Below are 18,250 nucleotides of genomic sequence, written 5' to 3'. Positions count from 1 at the left end.
ATGTGGCAGGATGAAGATCTGACCCCTCTCAAATCATAGTCAAGGTCTGAAGTCATTAAGTGACTGAATACAGGCACTTTTAATTTTTGAACCAGCACTCAAGGCTTCACTCCTACCTTTGCAAAAGCTTTATCTTCCAAAAATACCCTAAACTGCTACCAATTTAGAGTAAATAATAATAATGATAAAATAATAATAATAATAGCTACCATTTATTGAGCACCTACTCTACTGTGTGCCAGGCACTGTGCTAGGCACTTTTCGTACAATATCTAATTTAAATCCTCACAACAACCCTGTGAGGTAGGTATTATTATCATCATTTTACATACGAGGGAACTGAGGCTCAGAGAGGTTAAATAACTCTCCTATCACACAACCAAAAATAGTAGAGCTGGAATTCAAACCCAAAACCACCTGACTCCAAATCCCATGCTCTAATGAATTAAAGAGAGAGGGGAGAGGGAGGGCCACATTCAAGACAGATTGTTGGAGTGAAATGAATATGATATGCTGATGAGTAAGACATGGGAAGAAGGAATGTAAGCTCATAAATGTTTCTAGCTGGTGGGCCTATGTAGATTGTGATGAAGGTAATCAGGATAGGAATTCAGGAGGAACATACTTGGTTCGGCAGATGAGTTGAGTCTATATGAACTGTCCATAGAAATGTCCACTAGGTAATACCAATACAGATCTAAAGTCTGGGGGAAGTTGAGGTTGGAGCTATGTATTTGGGAATCACCAGCGTATCAGCAGCAATTGAGGACATCAGGATGAATGACTCCATTTTGGGAGTAAACAGAAAGGAAAGAGAAGTGAATCAAAGACGGAACGATGGAAGCACTGATACTGACAGGCACGAGCAATCGTGGAGAAATTCTCAAGAGAGTTGGACAAGACAGAGTCAGAGAGAAAAGTACATGAAACTGGTGGGTGGCTAGAAGCCACGGACTGGGTTGGGAACAATTCTAGAGCTCCCAGAAAGGCAGGCAAGACTGAGTTACACTTCCAACAAAGCTCTCTGTGCACCAGAATCCCAGGAAGTATTGTTTTTGTTTGTTTGCTTTTGATACAGAATCTCACTCTGTCACCCAGGCTGGAGTGCGATCTCAATTCACTGCAACCTCCACTTGCTTCCTGGATTCAAGCGATTCTTGTGCCTCAGCCTCCTGAGTAGCTGAGATTACAGGCAGGTGCCAAAACACCCATCTAATTTTCGTATTTTTAGTCAAGATGGGGTTTCGCTATGTTGGCCAGGCTGGTCTCGAACTCCTGACCTCAAGTGATCCACCTGCCTCAGCTTCCCAAAGTGCTGGGATTACATACGTGAGCCACCGCAACCGTCCAAGGAAGTACTGTTAATTGAAATAAATGCCAAAATGTCCCTACCTTGGTTTATCCCAAAACCTGGAGCTAAGGACTTCATCTCACTTTTGACACCCCAGCCCCCAAAATATGGAAGCCCAGGACAGCCAGGAGAATTTATAGCAGAGGCTTAAAGAGAAAGTCATGATTTGTTTAAAGTGGAGAATAAGGTGAAAAATAAAACCTGGTACTCTGTCTGGAAGTCCTGGTAGTCTCCTTGCCCAACCTCAACTGGCCTGTGGGCTCCTGTGTCCTTGCTCTGGGGTGTCATGGTGAATGTGAAAACGGGGGAGGTTGTGTGTGTGGGTGGGAATCGTCTGTCAGCGCAGGGCGAGTCCTCTGCTGAGCCCAGCCCGAGACCCAGCTTACAGGCTTTATCCAGGTGAGAAAATGCCGGGGACATGTGTGCGAGGTTTGAGGGCTACCAGGATGGGGAGAAGGGTGTCAGGGGACCAGCCCCACAACCTAGGAGAGGATTGGGAGGGTCCAGCCCTTTGGGCAGGGACCAGCCCTGAGGCTTTAGTGAACTTGCATAGGCACCTGTGCTTGCGTCTCTGTGCGTGTATGCATGCATGAGTGAGAAAGATAAAGAGCTAAAGAGGCACCCCCCCAACTCGCACCCCACCCCCCTACAGGCTGCCACATGTGGTGCAGTCCGATTCTCTCTGGAAAAGAGGAGAGTCTCTCATGCATGGGTGAAGCTGGGCCCTCCCCAGAAGCCTAGTGACTCAATATGTTAACGTGTGGGTGTGGGGGTTGGACATCCTTAGGAAGCCCTGAGGGGCTGCTGAAGCAGGGTTCCTGGTCTCCTCGGAGGTTGGGCCTCCCCTCGCTGGGGGCTCACAGAAAGTCAAACAGCCCGAAATTCTTGGCTGCTCCAGGCCCAGGGAAAATTGGGGGAGGAAAAAAGAAAGAAAAGAAATGTTTCAGGCCTGGAGGTGAGAAGAGCCTGCTGGTTAGTAGGGTTAGGGGTCTGAAGGAACCAGCACGCAGGGCAGGCATGGGACAGGGGTAGAGCAGAGATGCTCCCTGGAAGGCACTAGCCCCTCAGGCAACTGAGGGGGCCCTCTGGGCCTCTGATCCTGGGCACAGGCAGGGATGGCACGGATGGCTACTGGAGGCGACTACAGCTTTAGATTGCAGGGCTGAGGCAGCAGGCAGGGGGACAGTTAGTAGGGGCAGATGAAGCAAATATATTTTGGTGTCAGTAATGTGGGGTAGTCAAGAGGTTTGCACACGTGCCTGATGGGGTGGGGTTAATAGAGGGATGATGTAGCTGAATGAATGGTGAAAGGGAGCTAAAGGGGAAAGCAGAGAATGAGGGAGTGAGCATGCCACCAAGGACATTGCTGGAGTCAACTCCCAAAAGGAGGTTTGCAGAGGGGAGTAACGGGCAGCACCAAGTCTGGTCCCAGGGACAAAAATGGTCCTGAGAAGTCCTGCGCAGCGGTTAGTGGGCAGAGGAAAGGAACCGGGGCCAGAGGCAGGTTAGGGGGCTGCAGAGCCAATCGGTAGGTGCACCCCACCCTCGCAGCACCCTGCGAGCAGTTAGCGCACCTGGATTTAGTTCCGTTTATTTCCCTTTCAGGTACCAGACAAAGTAAAAAAGACGGACGGATGGAGAGAGGAACGCAGCCGGCTGGGGTGGGAGCGGAATGGAGGTGAGGGAGGGGCCCTGCTCACATCACATCCACAAAGAACTCACTGGGGTTTCCCATGGCCATGCGGAAGGACTGTCTGCTGGCGGTCAGTTCCGGGGGCACTGAGGCCAGGTCGCGGCCCGGAGGGGCTCCTGGGGGCCCCATGGCCGCGGGCGGCGGGGGCATCATCAGCATAGGGGGGCCGTAGAGAGGGGGCACTCCGGGAGGACCGTAGCTCGGGTGTGTGTGGTGGCTGCGAAGGCTGCTGGCCAGTGAATGGTGGCTGCGGTGGCTGTGCTCGCTGGCCGCCGGGCCTGAGCGCTCGCTGGGCGCCCGCTCCCGCGGCCCCCGCAGGCTGCTGCGTGTCGTGTGGTCCGATTCGCTGCCGCTGCCCCCCGACTTGGAGTCCCCGGCCTTCGGGTCTTTCTCCTTCCTCCGATCGCTGCCGCTACGGTTGGAGCCACTGCTCCGACTGCCTGTAGGAGGCAAACAGGGACAGCGCGGGGCAGGCTGAGTGGGCAGGGGAAGCCTGAGGCCCACCTATAGACTTCCTCCACGGTCCCTCTACCTTACCTTCGCTGTGCTGACTGCTGGCGCTGCCCCCGCCGTAGCTGTAGCCCAGCTCCGGGAAGCCCGGGTGCGGGTTGTAGGGGTGCGGGGGTGGCGGGTACTGGTACGGGAAAGCCATGGGCCAAGGGGCGGCCCCCGGGTGCGGCAAAGGGGCCAGTGTGTCCTGGTCAGAGGCGCCACTGGAGCCATCGTGATCGTGGAGAGACAGGTTGGCCATGTCTGTGGAGGGAAGGGCCAGATGGAGCTAGGTCTTTCCGGAGAGAGGTCCCTAGACTAGGTCAGGTGGGCTCTGAATGACAGAGACCGTGGTAGTTTCTGGCTAGAATGAGAGGCGGCACAGACCAGAGAGCTGCCCCTGCTGCAGACCCGCTTTGCCACCACCAGAGCCAGCTCCGGGGAGACCCGCCTCAGGAAGACCCCGAGTCATCATTCTCAGCCAAAGCCGTACCTCCCAATCCCTTGAAGGCCCTTGCCAAGCTTTTGCACTTTCTCTGCTAGCCTCAGTGAGCTAGAAGCGGCAAAATTCTTTGAGAGGGAGTCTCGTTCTATGGCCAAGGCTGGAGTGCAGTGGTGCAGTTTCAGCTCACTGCAACCTCCTCCTCCCCGGTTCAAGCGATTCTCCTGCCTCAGCCTCCTGACAGGGTTGCACCACCACACATGGCTAATTTTTTTTTATTATTATTTTTAGTAGAGACAGGGTTTCACCATGTTGGCCAGGCTGGTCTCCAACTCCTAACCTCAGGTGATCTGCCCACCTCGGCCTCCCAAAGGGTTGGGATTACAGGCGTGAGCCACTGCGCCCGGCCTGCAAAACTCTTATGTGGCCATTTTCTCTTCTGTTCACTCAGCTGGTGCAACGTTGGAGAATTTGGAAGGCTGAAATACCAGACAGCCACCAGGTATGTCGCACCTGAAGTTCATGAAGCACAATAGCGAACACTACTTTCAGCTCAGCCTAAACTAATCAGAACAGAAGCTAAGAGTAGCTTAGTTTCTCCTTACCTTCTCAGATGAGGTCACTCTTTAGGAGCAAGGAGCAGTTTGGGAAATTTAGGTAAAGTTTTACCCACCCCCTCACCTAGAACTAAATACCCACTAAAAGCCTAGAATGAGTGCAGGGCCTGCCAGAGATTCCCTATATAGAAGGTACTTGGCCCTGATTACACTTTCCTGGTGCTGCTGGGGAGGGTGAGTAGGGTGGGAAGGGGCCAGAAGGAAAGAACAACTTAGGTGCCTCCCCCAGTGCTCTCCACCCCATTCCCAGCCAGCCCTGCCTCTTCACAGCTCTGTCTCACTCCAACAACTCATCTCACAGACCCTGGCGCCCCCACAGAAATTATACGTTCCTTAAGGGCAAGGCTGCTCCCACCATTGTTGGAACTACCTTGAAGAGAGTATAAGGGGCCACCAGAACTGAATACCTGCCTGGGACACCCTCTGCTCACACACTATCAGTACCAGGTCCCAGAGCCCCAAGAGAGCTACTACTGCCCTTGAGGCCACCCACCCTATTAAGATGAGACATTCCTCCAGCCCTAAGGAGAGCCAGCCCAACCTTCCAGGAGAGAAGTCAGGACACAGGGCTCTGAGGCTGCCTGTGGAGCCTGCAGCCAAGCCATCAATCTGTCAAGAGGCCAGCAGCCAGCATGGGGAGTGGTGGTGGAGGAAAGCAGTGGTCTGTGTCAGCTGTTGCCCAGAGCTGGTGGCGACGTGAGCCTCCAGGCTGTTGTTTTGAGGGAATTACTATGTGCTCCTTGGGGCTACCTGGGCCTCCAGTTCTTCCCTTTAAGCCTGCAACACCCCTAGCAGAGACCTTGACCAGTGAGAAGGAAAAGGCCTGTTCTGGCAGTATCCTCCTGAGCTGGGCCTCTGGGAGGTTGTGAGGATTGAGTAAGATGATGCTTTATGAACAGTCAGCATGGTACCAGGCAGAGCAGACACTTAGAAAATGCCAGGCCCAAGAGGCTAGATTGGACTCTTCTTCTACCACAGAACTCTCAGGCCTTGAGTTGGGCCCCTGGCTCTGCTGTCCCCCAATTTGGGTTCCCCAGAGTCTGCTGCCACCTCCCTGGCTACCTCCCCACTCACAGCCAGGAGACAGGGCAAGAAGGTGAAGGAGCACATACTGCCGCAGAGGTCGCCGAAGATGTAGTAGCACTGCTCGGAGAAGGTGATCTTGTTGACGGTATGGCGGATGAAGCCAGCTTTCAGCAGGTTGCTGGCATACTTGCGGGCCTCCCTCCGGTCCGTGAAGCCTTCCACATTGTGGTACAGCCAGTCCACTACATCTGAGCCTGGGGGCAAGGCTGCCAGTTGATGGGGAGGCCCATCTGACTTGGACTCATCTGGCCTCACAGAAGCTATGAGGCTGGGGTTGGCTCCAGCTCAAAGCAAGGGTCCAAGGGAAGTCCTGGGCCCTCCGGCCTGCCCTGCCCTATCACTCCCCACCCACCCTGCATCCCACCATGGGGCTCTCTCACCGATGAAAGCATTAGGGATGGTAATCTTGAGCCACATGCGGTCACGGACCTCCAACCCTGATTCAGGGGAGGCCATGGCTTTTACGATGGCAGCCATGTCACTGTGGATGGACAAGTGGAAGTCGTCTAGGCCTGGGGGTGGGAGGCAGAATGGTGAGGCAGAAAGGGGCTTTGGAGTTTGGTAAACAAGAGTTTGCATTCTAGCTCTACCACCTAGTAATTATGGGACCAATGCTGGGAAAATTACTGATTTCTTCAACCCTCAGTTTCCCCTTCTGTAAAAAATGGGGATTTTCATATCTACTTTACAAGGCTATTTGAAGAAAGGATTAAATAATATAAATGCAGGTGCTTGGCACAGTGTGCAATGTGCATGTGATGATAATCGAAATGGCTGCCGTTTACTGAATGCTTACTTTACACCACACATCGCAGTGGTGCTTCACTTGGATCCTCTCATTAAACCCACAGGAACCTGGTAGTTTATTTTGTGAGTCCCATTTTATAAGAGGAAACTGAGGCGCCCTGGGTGCTCATATAGGTTCAGAAGCAAACACTGTTTAGTGAGGGTTGGAGTGCCCGCTGTGGGGGAGTTGCAGTGTGGGGTTGCTAGAATGAGCCGAGCCCCATCTCCGGCCCTCTCTGATGCTCAAGCAAGAGTCTCCACATGGACCCTCATCAGTCCCCCCACCTGGCCCTGTCTGCTGGGCCCAGGATACAGGGTTGGACACTCACGCTCTGTGTCAGGGATGGAACTGGTGATGGAGGAGCTGGTGGAGGTGATGGTGCTCAGGGAGGGGCTCATGCCGTATGCAGGGAAGGTGCCGGTCATGGCTGCAGTGTGGGAGACCCAGGCCGCAGGGTCAATGGGCCGGATGGGCTCGCCTGCAGGGAGGATGAGGAGTCATGGGCTACCCACCCTGCCCACTGCTGGGCCCAACAGGATAGATGTGGGGGTTCTGGGTGAGAGAAGAAAGGAGAGACAGTGCTCATGTATATAAGCACCAGCTTTAGGACTGAGTCTCCTATCCACTTACTCCTGGGCAATGTGAAGCAACCACGTGGACTTGGGTCCCAGCACTTGGCTACAGTCAGGGTGATGGGCCTGAAAACAAGGGTGTCCTGTGAAGGCAGGATGTGTACAGGCCAGACCAAGCCCCTTGCCCAGTGCCCCATTCCATCCATACCCCGGTTTGTGCACAATCTCCCGCAGTACCCGGACTGCATCGTCATTACTCATGTTCTCAAAGTTGATCTCGTTTACCTGGGAAAGGACCAGGAGTGGGATAAATAGCTGTGTTGGGGAGAATGAAAGGGGAACTCAAGTTGGTAGGTCAGGGAGTCTTCCCTCAACCAAGAAGGGGCCTCTGAATGAGCAGGGTGCAGATGGTAGGACACCTCCCGGCTCTCTATCCACACCAACGCCTAGGATGGGCACTGATACCTGTAACAGCATATCTCCTGGCTCGATGCGTCCATCAGCAGCCACGGCCCCACCCTTCATGATAGAGCCAATGTAGATGCCACCGTCACCACGCTCGTTGCTTTGGCCCACAATGGAGATGCCCAAGAAGTTATATTTTTCTATAGAGAGCAATTTAAGACCTTAAGGGGGAGCAAGGTTCCTACCCGCATTCCCAGCCCATTAGAAAATAGAAAGGGATAGGAACTGAACTGACATTTACTGATCCTGAATCAGGCACTGCACTCAGCATGCTCAACATGCTTCCGTGGAATCCTTGCTGGCTATAAGGTAGGGACTCAGTCCCATTTTACACAGCAGGCAACTGAGGTTTAGTGAACCTAGAAGATGACTTTCCTAAGCCAGTAACTGGCAGAGCCAGGAATCAAACTCAGATTTAAATCCCAAAGTTGGGCTCCTTTTACTATATCCAGCCGCCTCGTAAAGAGAGTACCTAGGGCAGAAATCAGAGAGCAAGGATGCAATGGCTGAGAGATGTGAAGGAGTGGGCACTCAGAAATTACTTCCTCCAGGAAGCCTTCCCTGATGCCATTTTCTGCTTCCACAACTCTCTGTGCTTAACTCTGTCATAGCTCTGATGGTGAGACACTAAAATGATCAGTTTATGTATCAGCTGATATTTATGAAAGAGAGCTCCCTGAGGGCAGGGAACATATTCTGTGCCTCTCTGAACTCCTCAAGTCTGCCCAGTGTCTGGCACATAGCAGGTGCTTTAGAGTGCTATTTCCTCAGACTCACCCATGTTGAGAGTGACCGTGATGATGTTGAGTGACATGGTGGAGTCCGTGATGCTGCTGAAGGACGAGGACTGAAATAGACAGAGGCCCTGAGCAGCAGGCAGGGGTGGCAGGAATTCATTCCCACCTGGCTCCTCCTCAAGGTGAGTCCTCGGTGTTGCCCCCTGCCCCAAGGTTCTAAACACTGCACTAAGGGGATGGGATCTAAGGAAGAACAAGCCTTGGCCCTGCCTAGGAAGGGCTCACAATCTGCCTCCACCCATCCCTAGCCTCCCAGACCCCATACCCGCTCAATCCGAGAAACCTTCTGCTTCCGCCGCCGCCGTTTGTGTCTTCTCATCAGGCGTGAGGCGCTGCTCTGTTCTGTGGAGCTGCTGAACCTGTGGGGCCCACAGTCGTTCCCCACCAGGCTGGCCCAGCCCTGCCCCCATGAGAGGCACTGCAGGGCCTGGGTCCCCAACACAAAGCCCATAAGCCTCCCAGGGGCCCCGCATCCTCAGGGTTTAGGGCTCCTCCAGGGTCACCTGCCCCACAATCCCCATGAAACTCAAGCCCCACCTGCTGGTGGAGTCATCCTCATCTGAGTCAAAGAAGCTGGTGGTCTCCAGCTCGCTGCTCATAAGGGTGGATGAGCTATCATAACCCCCTGGTTCTCGCCGCCGCTCCCCCTTCGCAGTTCCATTTAGCCGAGTTGCTGCAGGGGATGGAAGTAGTTGGGTTTACACAGTGCCCAGTGCAGGAGTGAAGGAGGGAGAGAGGTAAGCCAGGGGCTGCACCGGGGCCAGGTACATCCTGAGCTCAGGAAGTAGGGCAAGGAGGTGGGTAGCTGGGTGGAAACTGTGGGGAGGGTGTGAGGTGCAGACGGTGTCTGTGTTCAGGACGATATACCATGCTCTGGGCCATCCCTCCGGCGTGGCCGCTCTCGCTGGGCAGACACCAAGGAGTCCGTCTCTGTGTCATTGTCCAGGTTCTCCTGGCTGCCCCCACCAGCATGAGGGCTGCAGGGAAGAGACTTGATGGGGAGGGGCAGGCTGGGGGCTCCCTCCCCCAGCCCTGGGCTGAGCTGATGCTGCCCTCCCCACCCTCAGGTCACACTCACTGGAAGGAGGGGGGTCGGGAGTCCCCTATGCCTCCCGTGCGCTCCATAGGTGGTGGCAGCTCCGATGGGTTGTCAGCACAGAAAGGGGCTGGGTCCGGGTGTGAGCCCTCAGCTGACACCAGCTGAAGGGGAGAAACTGAGTGAGTAGTATGTTAGAGGAGCACCAAGGAGAAGGGGATTGTTGGCTTCTGGCAAGGCATGAAGGCCTAAGAGGAAGGAAGCAGGAAATATTGAGGGAGAAAAGACAGGGCTGTGCAAGGGTGGCTGAGATGAACAGTGGCCCCTCTGCCACTTCCTGCTATTGATGGGGTGGCTGGAAGGCATGGGGTGGTGAAGTGGAGTGGGGACAAAGAACAAGGCTCAGTGGTCTAAGGCAGAGATGAGCAGGTGGCAGAAGGCAACCTGAGGCAAGTGTCTGAAAGGCATAGGAAACGTTGCTATCTCCACTGTGTGTTTCTGTCTCTCCCTCTTCCCCTTTCCCACCAATTTCTGACTTTTCATCAAGGTTACAGAATCTGGGGTGAGAAGCAGTTCATTTAGAAAACTAAAGAAAGATTCAGATACTGAAGCTTAAAATCACCAGCTACAATCTCAGTGATGCCTTTCCCTCGTCCAGCCCAGCACAGGGATGCAGGTGGATGGAAGGCTGAGGGCTCCTTACCCAGGACACCACCCGGCCATTGAAGCATGGTAGCTTGGCATTGTCATCCGAGATCTCCTCCTTCACCACTCTGCAGAGAAAAGGGGATGGTCACAGAGAACCTTCTAGGATGGAAATGGAGGATCCTCAAATCCCAACTCTCAGGTGCTCCTCCATCCTAAACTGGGAATCAAACCACCAGCACAAGACTGTTCAAATGAAAGCAAAGGTTGGGGAGACCCAGGGACAGCTCTTTAGCACCACCAGGAAGATACCAGCCCTGCCTAGGCCAGATGCCTTCCTGGGGCATCCTCTCAGTCATCAGGTGATTGCAAATTACAACTGACATATCACTGTCTCTTATGCCATGCCCTAAAATCTCCAGAGTGCTCTACCCATCCCCAACATGACTCTCCTGGGCTAGACTTTCTCTTTTTCTCTGACCCCTAATTGGAAAAAAGCATACAACTATAACTGTCCTTCTTAAGTGGGAATCCTAACATTGTTGTGGGAGGTGTGGACAAAGAATTTAAGAAAATTAGAAAAGAGAAGGGGAGGCCGGGTGCGGCGGCTCAAGCCTGTAATCCCAGCACTTTGGGAGGCCGAGACAGGAGGATCACGAGGTCAGGAGATCGAGACCATCCTGGCTAACACGGTGAAACCCCGTCTCTACTAAAAAATACAAAAAACTAGCCAGGCGAGGTGGCAGGCTACTTGGGAGGCTGAGGCAGGAGAATGGCATAAACCCGGGAGGCGGAGCTTGCAGTGAGCTGAGATCCGGCCACTGCACTCCAGCCTGGGCGACAGAGCGAGACTCCGTCTCAAAAAAGAAAAAAAAGAAAAGAGAAGGGGAGGCCAGGTGCGATAGCTCACGCCGGTAATCCCAGCACTTTGAGAGGCCGAGGCGGGCAGATCACCCTGAAGTGAGGAGTTTGAGACCAGCCTGGCCAACTTGGCAAAACCCCATCTCTACTAAAAATACAAAAATTAGCTGGGCGTGGTGGTGTGCACCTGTAATCCCAGCTACTCAGGAGGCTAAGGCAGGTGAATCGCTTGAACCTGGCAGGTGGAGGTTGCAGTGAGCTGAGATTGCGCCACTGTGCTCCAGCCTGGGCAACAGAGACTCCGTCTCAAGACAAAAAAAAGAAAAAGAAAAGAGAAAGGAAGAAGGCATTTACTGAACATTTTCCACATGCCATTATGATAATTAACAGTAACAATTGCTCTTTCTCACGCTGGTAATCTCAGCACTTTGGGAGGCTGAGGCAGGAGGATCGCTTGAGGCCAGGAGTTTTGAGACCTGCCTGGTCAACATAGCGAGGCACCATCTCTACAAAACAAACCAAACACAAAAATTAGCCAAGCATGGTGGTGTGTGCCTGTGGTCCCAGCTACTTGGAAGGCTGAGGCGGGACGATCGCTTCAGCCTAGGAGTTCGAGGCTGCCGTGAGCTATGATTGCGCCACTGCACTCCAGCCTGGGTGAGGTGACAGAGCAAGACCCTGCCTCAAAAAAAAAAAAAAAAAAAAAATTTGCTGTCATTTATTGAGCACAAATGAGTACTATGGGCCAAGCACTATGCTAAACACTTTACTTATATAATTTCATTTACTATAACAATGCTATAACACAGGTACACTGGGGAAACCAGGCTCAATAGGTTCAGTAATTATCCTAAACTCATGCTGGAATTTGAATCCTGGTCAGCCTGACTCTAACGTCTGCATTCTTACCTATTACACCACCTTATCTTCCTATAGTTAGAACCTATAATCTTCACATCAGCCTCAGTGGGCAGACAATATGATCTTCATTTCATGAATAAGGAAACTGAGATACATTCAGTAACTTGTCCAAGGTCACAGGACTAGTAGATGTCAGAGCTGGGATTTCACCCCAGGCTTGTCTAACTCCAAAATCCATACTCTTTCCACTGTATTTCACATTCTTTCCTATATAATAACAGAGGTAATGTGGGTCTGTGTGGCGAGTGGGTGCTGGAGGACAATGATGTGAGGCATGAAGGGTGTGGAATGTGGTCATGGAGCATGTAGTGTGGCCTGGGGAATGTGGTAAGGCAAGAAGTCAGGCAGTAACTACAGTTGGGGCTGGGAAGGGGAGTGGGAAAGTTTAAGGACCCTCAGACTGTCAAATATGCCAGACCCTCAGACTGTCAAATATGCCAGGAGTATAGAGATGGGAAGATGTGACCAGGGGTAAGATGACACATGCCGGGAGCTCTGAGCAGAGGGAAGACAGCAAGGAGGAGGTTGGGAAGTTCAGTCCCCACTAGTTCTTTGTTTTTTGTTTGTTTGTTTGTTTGTTTGAGACGGAGTCTCACTCTGTCACCCAGACTGGGGTCCAGTGGTACAATCTCAGCCCACTGCAACCTCCACCTCCCAGGTTCAAGTGATTCTCCTGCCTCAGCCTCCTGAGTAACTGGGATTACAGGCACTCGCCACCATACCCGACTGATTTTTGCATTTTTAGTAGAGACAGGGTTTCATCATGTTGGCCAGGGTGGTCTTGAACTCCTGACCTCAGGTGATCCACTCACCTTGGCCTCCCCAAGTGCTGGGATTACAGGCGTGAGCCACCGCGCCCAGCCCCCGTTGTTCTTAGAGCAGTTTCTGCCCAGAGCCGGGAATGTGCTTGGCTCCTTGTGATGCTCACATTTTTGGACTCACAGCCAAGTTCACAGGCCGAGCCTGCCCTCCCAACTCTCATCCAGCTCTGGCTCCTCCAACATTCCCAACACCACAGTGACCCTCGGAAGGCAGCCCAAATCATCCTACTCAGGCCCACCATGGCAGAAAGTGTAGAAAGCATAGGCTAGAAAGAAGGGACAGAGAGGTAGCTCAGACCCACCAGCCAGGCTGGCCACAGGATACTACAAGTTGGCAGCCCCACAGGGCTCAAAGGAAAAGGGAATATGTGGACCACATGGCACAGCCTGCTTTGGAAAGGGTCTGTTTGTGGGTGGGAAAATTGCTGCTGAGTCCCTACCTCCCCGGTCCCCTGGCAGGCCCCACCACACATCTCCACACTACACATTTCCTCTCTTTCTGGGGGTCATCAACAGGCCACCAAAACAATCAGCTGATCTTCGGCAGCTTTGGGGAACCTCAGACAGGTCTCACTCTCCCACCATGGAGCTGAATGGCTGAGGGTTACATAGCACTTACTCACACACACACATTTACACCTCAAATGGAGTCAAATAAATATGGGCTCAAATTCCAGTTCTACCACTTATTGGCCCTCTTATCTTACCGAAGTTTCTTAATTTCTCCAAGCCTTTGTCTCATCCTGGCAAATGGGATCCTTAAATGCCTGGCATGATTCAGGCATATAATAAAAGCTAGTTATATTGTCAGTCTTTAGCAGGATCCACACACTATTTCTAATTACATATACATTTTTAAGGGCAGAGCAAATAAATCTGTTTATCATTCATTGTTCATCCAATTAAAATGCTTTGGCTGGCTGGGCACAGTGGCTCAGGCCTGTAATCCCAGCACTTTGGGAGGCCAAAGTGAGCAGATCACGAGTCAGGAGATCGAGACCATCCTGGCTAACATGGTGAAGCCCCATCTCTACTAAAAACACACACAAAAAATTAGCCGGGTGCAGTAGCAGGCGCCTGTAGTCCCAGCTACTCAGGAGGCTGAGGCAGGAGAATGGAGTGAACCTGGGAGGTGGAGCTTGCAGTGAGCCAAGATCGCGCCACTGCACTCCAGCCTGGGCGACAGAGCAAGACTCTCTCAAAAAAATAAATAAATAAAATAAAATAAGATAAGATAAAATAAAATAAAATGCTTTGGCTGAGGGCCCAGTGGATTTTAGGTCCTGAGCTTGCTATTGTAGGGATCTCATGAAACATCAGACCCAGAGCCTGCCTTGTTCTCAGAAAGACTTGGTTCAGTAGAAAGTTCACGGAAATATATTGCAATCCAGGAAGTGGTTGGAACCATAGGAGCAGCACATGTGTTCACTGGATAGACATCTGCTCAGTGCCACACAGGTGTCAGGATATAAAGATAAAATAAGCCAGGCTCGGTGGCTCATGCCTGTAATCCCAACACTTTAGAAGGCCAAGGTGGGCGGATCACTTGAGGTCAAGAGTTTGTGACCAGCCTGGCTAACGTAGCAAAACCCCATCTCTACTTAAACTACAAAAATTAGCCGGGTGTCATAGCACACACTAGTAGTCCCAGCTATTTGTGAGGCTGAAGCAGGAGAACCGTTTGAACCCGGGAGGCAGAGGTTGCAGTGAGCCAAGGTCACACCACTGTACCGCAGCCTGGGTGACAAAGCCAGGCTCCATCTCAACAACAACAACAACAACAAAAAGGATAAAATAAGAGATAAGAGTGCCATGACAGTTCTTATGGAAAAGCTCAACCCAGAGGGCAGGAGAATTTGAATCTGGAGTGCTGTAGGTGGAAGGCCCAGAGGGAGGACCATGTATGACATGCAGCAGGGAGCCACACAGTTAATGACCTGGTTGCCATGCTGCCCCCTCTCACAGCTCAAGGCCAGACTAGCAGTAGGTACTTTACTTCCATGAACCATCCACCATGCCCTCAATACTGAAAATGTTTATCTTTCCTCCATTTCTCAAATAACTTAAGATGACAGGCTGTGCACGGTGGCTCACACCTGTAATCCCAGCACTTTGGGAGGCTGAGGTGGGTAGATTGCTTGAGGTCAGGAGTTCGAGACCAGCCTGGCCAACACGGCAAAACCCCATCTTTACTAAAAATACAAAAATTAGCCAGGCATGGTGGCACATGCCTGTAATCCCAGCTACCTGGGAGGCTGAGGCAGAAGAATCATTTGAACCTGGGAGGCAAAGGTTTCAGTGAGCCGAGATTGCACCACTGTACACCAGCCTGGGTGACAAGAGAGAAAATCCTCAGGAAAAAAAGAAAAAGAAAGAAAGAAAGAAAGAAAAGAAAAGAAATTTTAAAAGATGGCTGGGCCTACCCTGAGCTTGACAAATGCTTTTGGAGACCAGATGGGACTTGAGGGGTCCTCAGGTCTCACAACCAGAACCTCCAAGGCTGAGCCAGGAGTGGAGAAACTGGAGAGATAGCAGCCTTCCTCCTCTGACCCATCTTCCCTTTTGTCAGTTAGGGTCACTGGCCTCTGCCAGTGATACTATTATGCTATCTATTTCATAAGGCTGTTTTGAAGATTAAATGAGTGAAGATTTGAAAAGCATTTGGATTAGTCCCTGGCACACTAAGCATAAAAGGCGTGTGTTAAATAAATGAAATATATATATGTGTGTGTGTGTGTATATATATATATATATATATACTCTTAAGCTATTAGTCCTCTGTGACAAGACAGCCCTCTCAGGTCCCCTGCTCATTTATCCTTCTGGGGATACAAACAAAATGTATCTCCTCCACTTCCTTTTTAATACTGTTTTCAACCCTGCTAAAATGGTCCAACTCTGATTTTGGTTCAAGTACCACTGATGTTTGCAAGATGGCTTCAGGTGGCACACAGATTATCGTTGCTTAGTTCAATCATTAAATATTTATGTTAAATGTATTTTAGAAAGAAATATAAACAGAAAAGTCAGATGTATGGTTTCATATTATTGCTTGGTTCAAGCTAAGAAAAAGAATGAGTGGACTGACAATGGATTTAAAGAAAAATATTAAGTAAACAGTGACTGGATGTAATGGGGGCCCTCTTATAACTGCAGTTAGGCCTGGCTCAACAGCAGCCTTGGGATTGGGAGAGCAGCCCAGAGTTGTCCAGGCTTAGGAGGCAGGGGCCAGGCCCAGTGGGTCTAGAGATAAGTGGGGGGGTGGAGAGACAGCCTATCCTAGTCCGTCAAGGCATCTGGATCTGAGGTGGCCCCAGGGCACTGGAGTCTGGTTGATCTTCCCCTTTTCCTTGTGTGGGGGCAGTAGCTTGATCCCTTCTAACCCTATTCTTCTCTTGCCAGGCCAAAGCATCCACCCGCTCACACAGACCCCTTCCAGATCCATCCCTCCTCAGAATCTTCCAATCAGAGGTGTCTGTCTCTGGGCTGAAGGCAGACAATCATTATCACAGCAGGAGCACCCCACCCCAGGGCAGGAACAACAACAGAAACAAGAATAGTTAGAATCTACATAGCACTGCCCACTGTACAAAGCACTCTCACACACATGATTTCACGGGCTCATCCAACCCTGAGTTTCAGGGCAGACGGTGACAGCAAAACATGCCAGGCATTAGACAGAAGGTGCTTGCTTCCTAGTGCTAGGTGGGCCAGGGGCTTGGGAGAGAAGCCAGACAACTGAACACTGGGGAGGAGAAAGACTCCTCTTGGCTGTAAGGCCTCAGCTCCAAAAAGCAGTGCAGGCCTCAGGCAAGGGGTGGAGAGGCAGCCTTCAGGCCTGGAGGGGCCTTCCCCACCGCCTCCAGGCCCAGCGCCCAGTTAGTGAGGCGGCAGGCAAGCGTGGGGCGCCTGCGCCTCCCCCTCCCCCAGTCTCCTGGGAGTTGGAGGGGTTCGAGGGGATCAGCCAGGCCCCCCCCTTCCCAGGCCAGCTGCTTCAGAACCTTCCGGCTCCAACATTCCATCCCCTCTTAAAGGGAAAGTGCTTCCAAACTCTGCCTGTCCGGATCTCTGCAGCTGGGTGGAAGGGAAGACCCCCACCAGGGAGGGGAAGACGGAGAACACCAAGAAACTCTTCCTGGCCCTCCCACCCAGGCCCCAGGCCCTTCCCGACGTCTCCCCACTGGCCACCATCTGGAGGAAAAAGACCCAAATTGCAGGAAAGATCAGCACCTGGGTCAGTGAGGACGCCTACTGAGGGGTCAGGCTCTCTGTTCCGGTGACAACACCCCCAACGGCCCACAAAGGAGAGGGGAGGCAGCTAGATAAACATCAGATCTGCAGACCCCGCTCACGGCCAGGCGCCCGAGCACCCCCGACACCCCTCCCCCAGCTCAAAGTCCCAGCAGGGCCCTCAGATGCAGCATACTCCAAATATGGCTGGGAGCTGTGCTGCTGAAAAGATGAAGGGGGCGAAGAACGAGGGTCACACAACGCAAGTCTGTGCGGAAAAAGGTGGCTCTGGCTCCTCGGCAGGAGGAGGATGGGGGACTCGGGCTCTGAAACTAGGTGGAGGGGGTGTGTGTCTGTCTCTGTGGGCCACTGGTCTCTGACGAGGTAAGGCGACTGCACCGGCAGGAACTCTGCTCGTGGGGAGTTGGACGTCCCCTTAAACAAGGGAGGCCAAGGTCCCCCCTTCAGAGGTGAACGGGAGTTGCCAGAGGGGCTGGAACCAAAGGGGCCCAAATGGGCCGAGTCGCCCCTAGAAGCCAGAGAGGGGCTAGGAGCCGGTGTGGCGAGGGAAGTCGAAACGGACCGCGTCGTCCCTTAGAAGCCGGAGCGGCCGGCGCCCCCGGAGGCGGGGCGGGGGCCATCCTCACCCGAAATCGTCGTCCATAGACTTGAAGAAGAACTTATAGCTGGGTCGCTGCAAAACGCCCTTAAAGTCCGCCAACGTGACGCGCTCGGCGGGCAGGGGTAGCTTCACAAGGTACGGCGTCTCCTGCCCGTCCAAGTGGTAGATGATCTTGGTCTCGCCCATGGCTCCGGCCTCAGGCCCGACGGCCCGTGCGCGGCCTGCTCGGGCGGCCGCCGGGCCCGAGCCTTCCCCAGGACGGCGGGCCCGGGCCGCGCGGCGGCGCCCCCAGGCAGGCTTCCAAAACCCGGGCTCGGCCGGGGCTGGCGGCGGGCGTTCAAGCTCCCCTTTGTTTTCCTTCCGGCCGCGCGCCGCCTCCCGGGGTTCCCCCCAGCGCCCGCCGCCGGCTGCCGCGGGCCCGGCCGGCTTTTCTCCCGCGCCTTCCCCTCCACCTCTCCTGGGGAACTGGACTGGAGACCCCGGGAACCGGTTTTCGGTGGGCCCGGCAGCCCCTCCGGGTCCAGGGCTGCGTCCCCCGCTCCCCCCTCCTCCGGCCCGGCGCGCGGCCCCGCCCCGGCGCGCCCCGCCCCCGGCCGCCGCGGAGAGCGGAGAGACGCCGGCCTCGCGGCAGATGGCTGAGCTTCCACCCGGCCCCACTGACGTCCCGCCCACTGGCTGGGCCACGGCGCTCCGGTCCCGGGTCCCTAGAAACGGAAGGGGAGATTCACCGGGATGGCGGCGTTCCGGGACCCCTGAAGGCCCTGACTCCGGACCCAACTGGGATCGGTGACTGCTCTGCAGCCCGGGAGGAGTGG

General features: G+C 53.4%; 1 protein-coding gene across 2 annotated transcripts; it reads right to left on the bottom strand.

The window, feature by feature from the left end:
- Nucleotides 1-240: 240 nt before the first annotated feature.
- DVL3 (dishevelled segment polarity protein 3) lies at nucleotides 241-17,908 on the bottom strand. 2 transcript variants are annotated; one of them, XM_017865946.1, is made up of 16 exons: nucleotides 17,461-17,807; nucleotides 10,039-10,108; nucleotides 9,378-9,499; nucleotides 9,167-9,276; nucleotides 8,837-8,972; nucleotides 8,565-8,658; nucleotides 8,280-8,349; nucleotides 7,503-7,642; nucleotides 7,246-7,322; nucleotides 7,096-7,163; nucleotides 6,794-6,943; nucleotides 6,059-6,190; nucleotides 5,705-5,872; nucleotides 3,582-3,797; nucleotides 3,074-3,484; nucleotides 241-2,240 (listed from the first exon to the last, which is right to left on the bottom strand). In XM_017865946.1, exons 1-16 carry the CDS (start codon nucleotides 17,619-17,621, stop codon nucleotides 2,209-2,211), a joined length of 2,157 nt encoding a protein of 718 aa, XP_017721435.1. In that variant the 5' UTR covers nucleotides 17,622-17,807; the 3' UTR covers nucleotides 241-2,208. The 2 variants fall into 2 exon arrangements, with proteins under 2 accessions (XP_017721435.1, XP_017721442.1); XM_017865953.1 differs by lacking the exon at nucleotides 241-2,240 and having other exon boundaries at nucleotides 2,857-3,484; nucleotides 17,461-17,908.
- Between the last annotated feature and the right edge of the window lie 342 nt (nucleotides 17,909-18,250).

The sequence above is a fragment of the Rhinopithecus bieti genome, unplaced genomic scaffold (genome assembly GCF_001698545.2).
Source record: "Rhinopithecus bieti isolate Rb0 unplaced genomic scaffold, ASM169854v2 scaffold_2432, whole genome shotgun sequence".
Lineage (NCBI taxonomy): Eukaryota > Metazoa > Chordata > Mammalia > Primates > Cercopithecidae > Rhinopithecus > Rhinopithecus bieti.
This window is presented reverse-complemented; position numbering and strand designations above follow the sequence as displayed.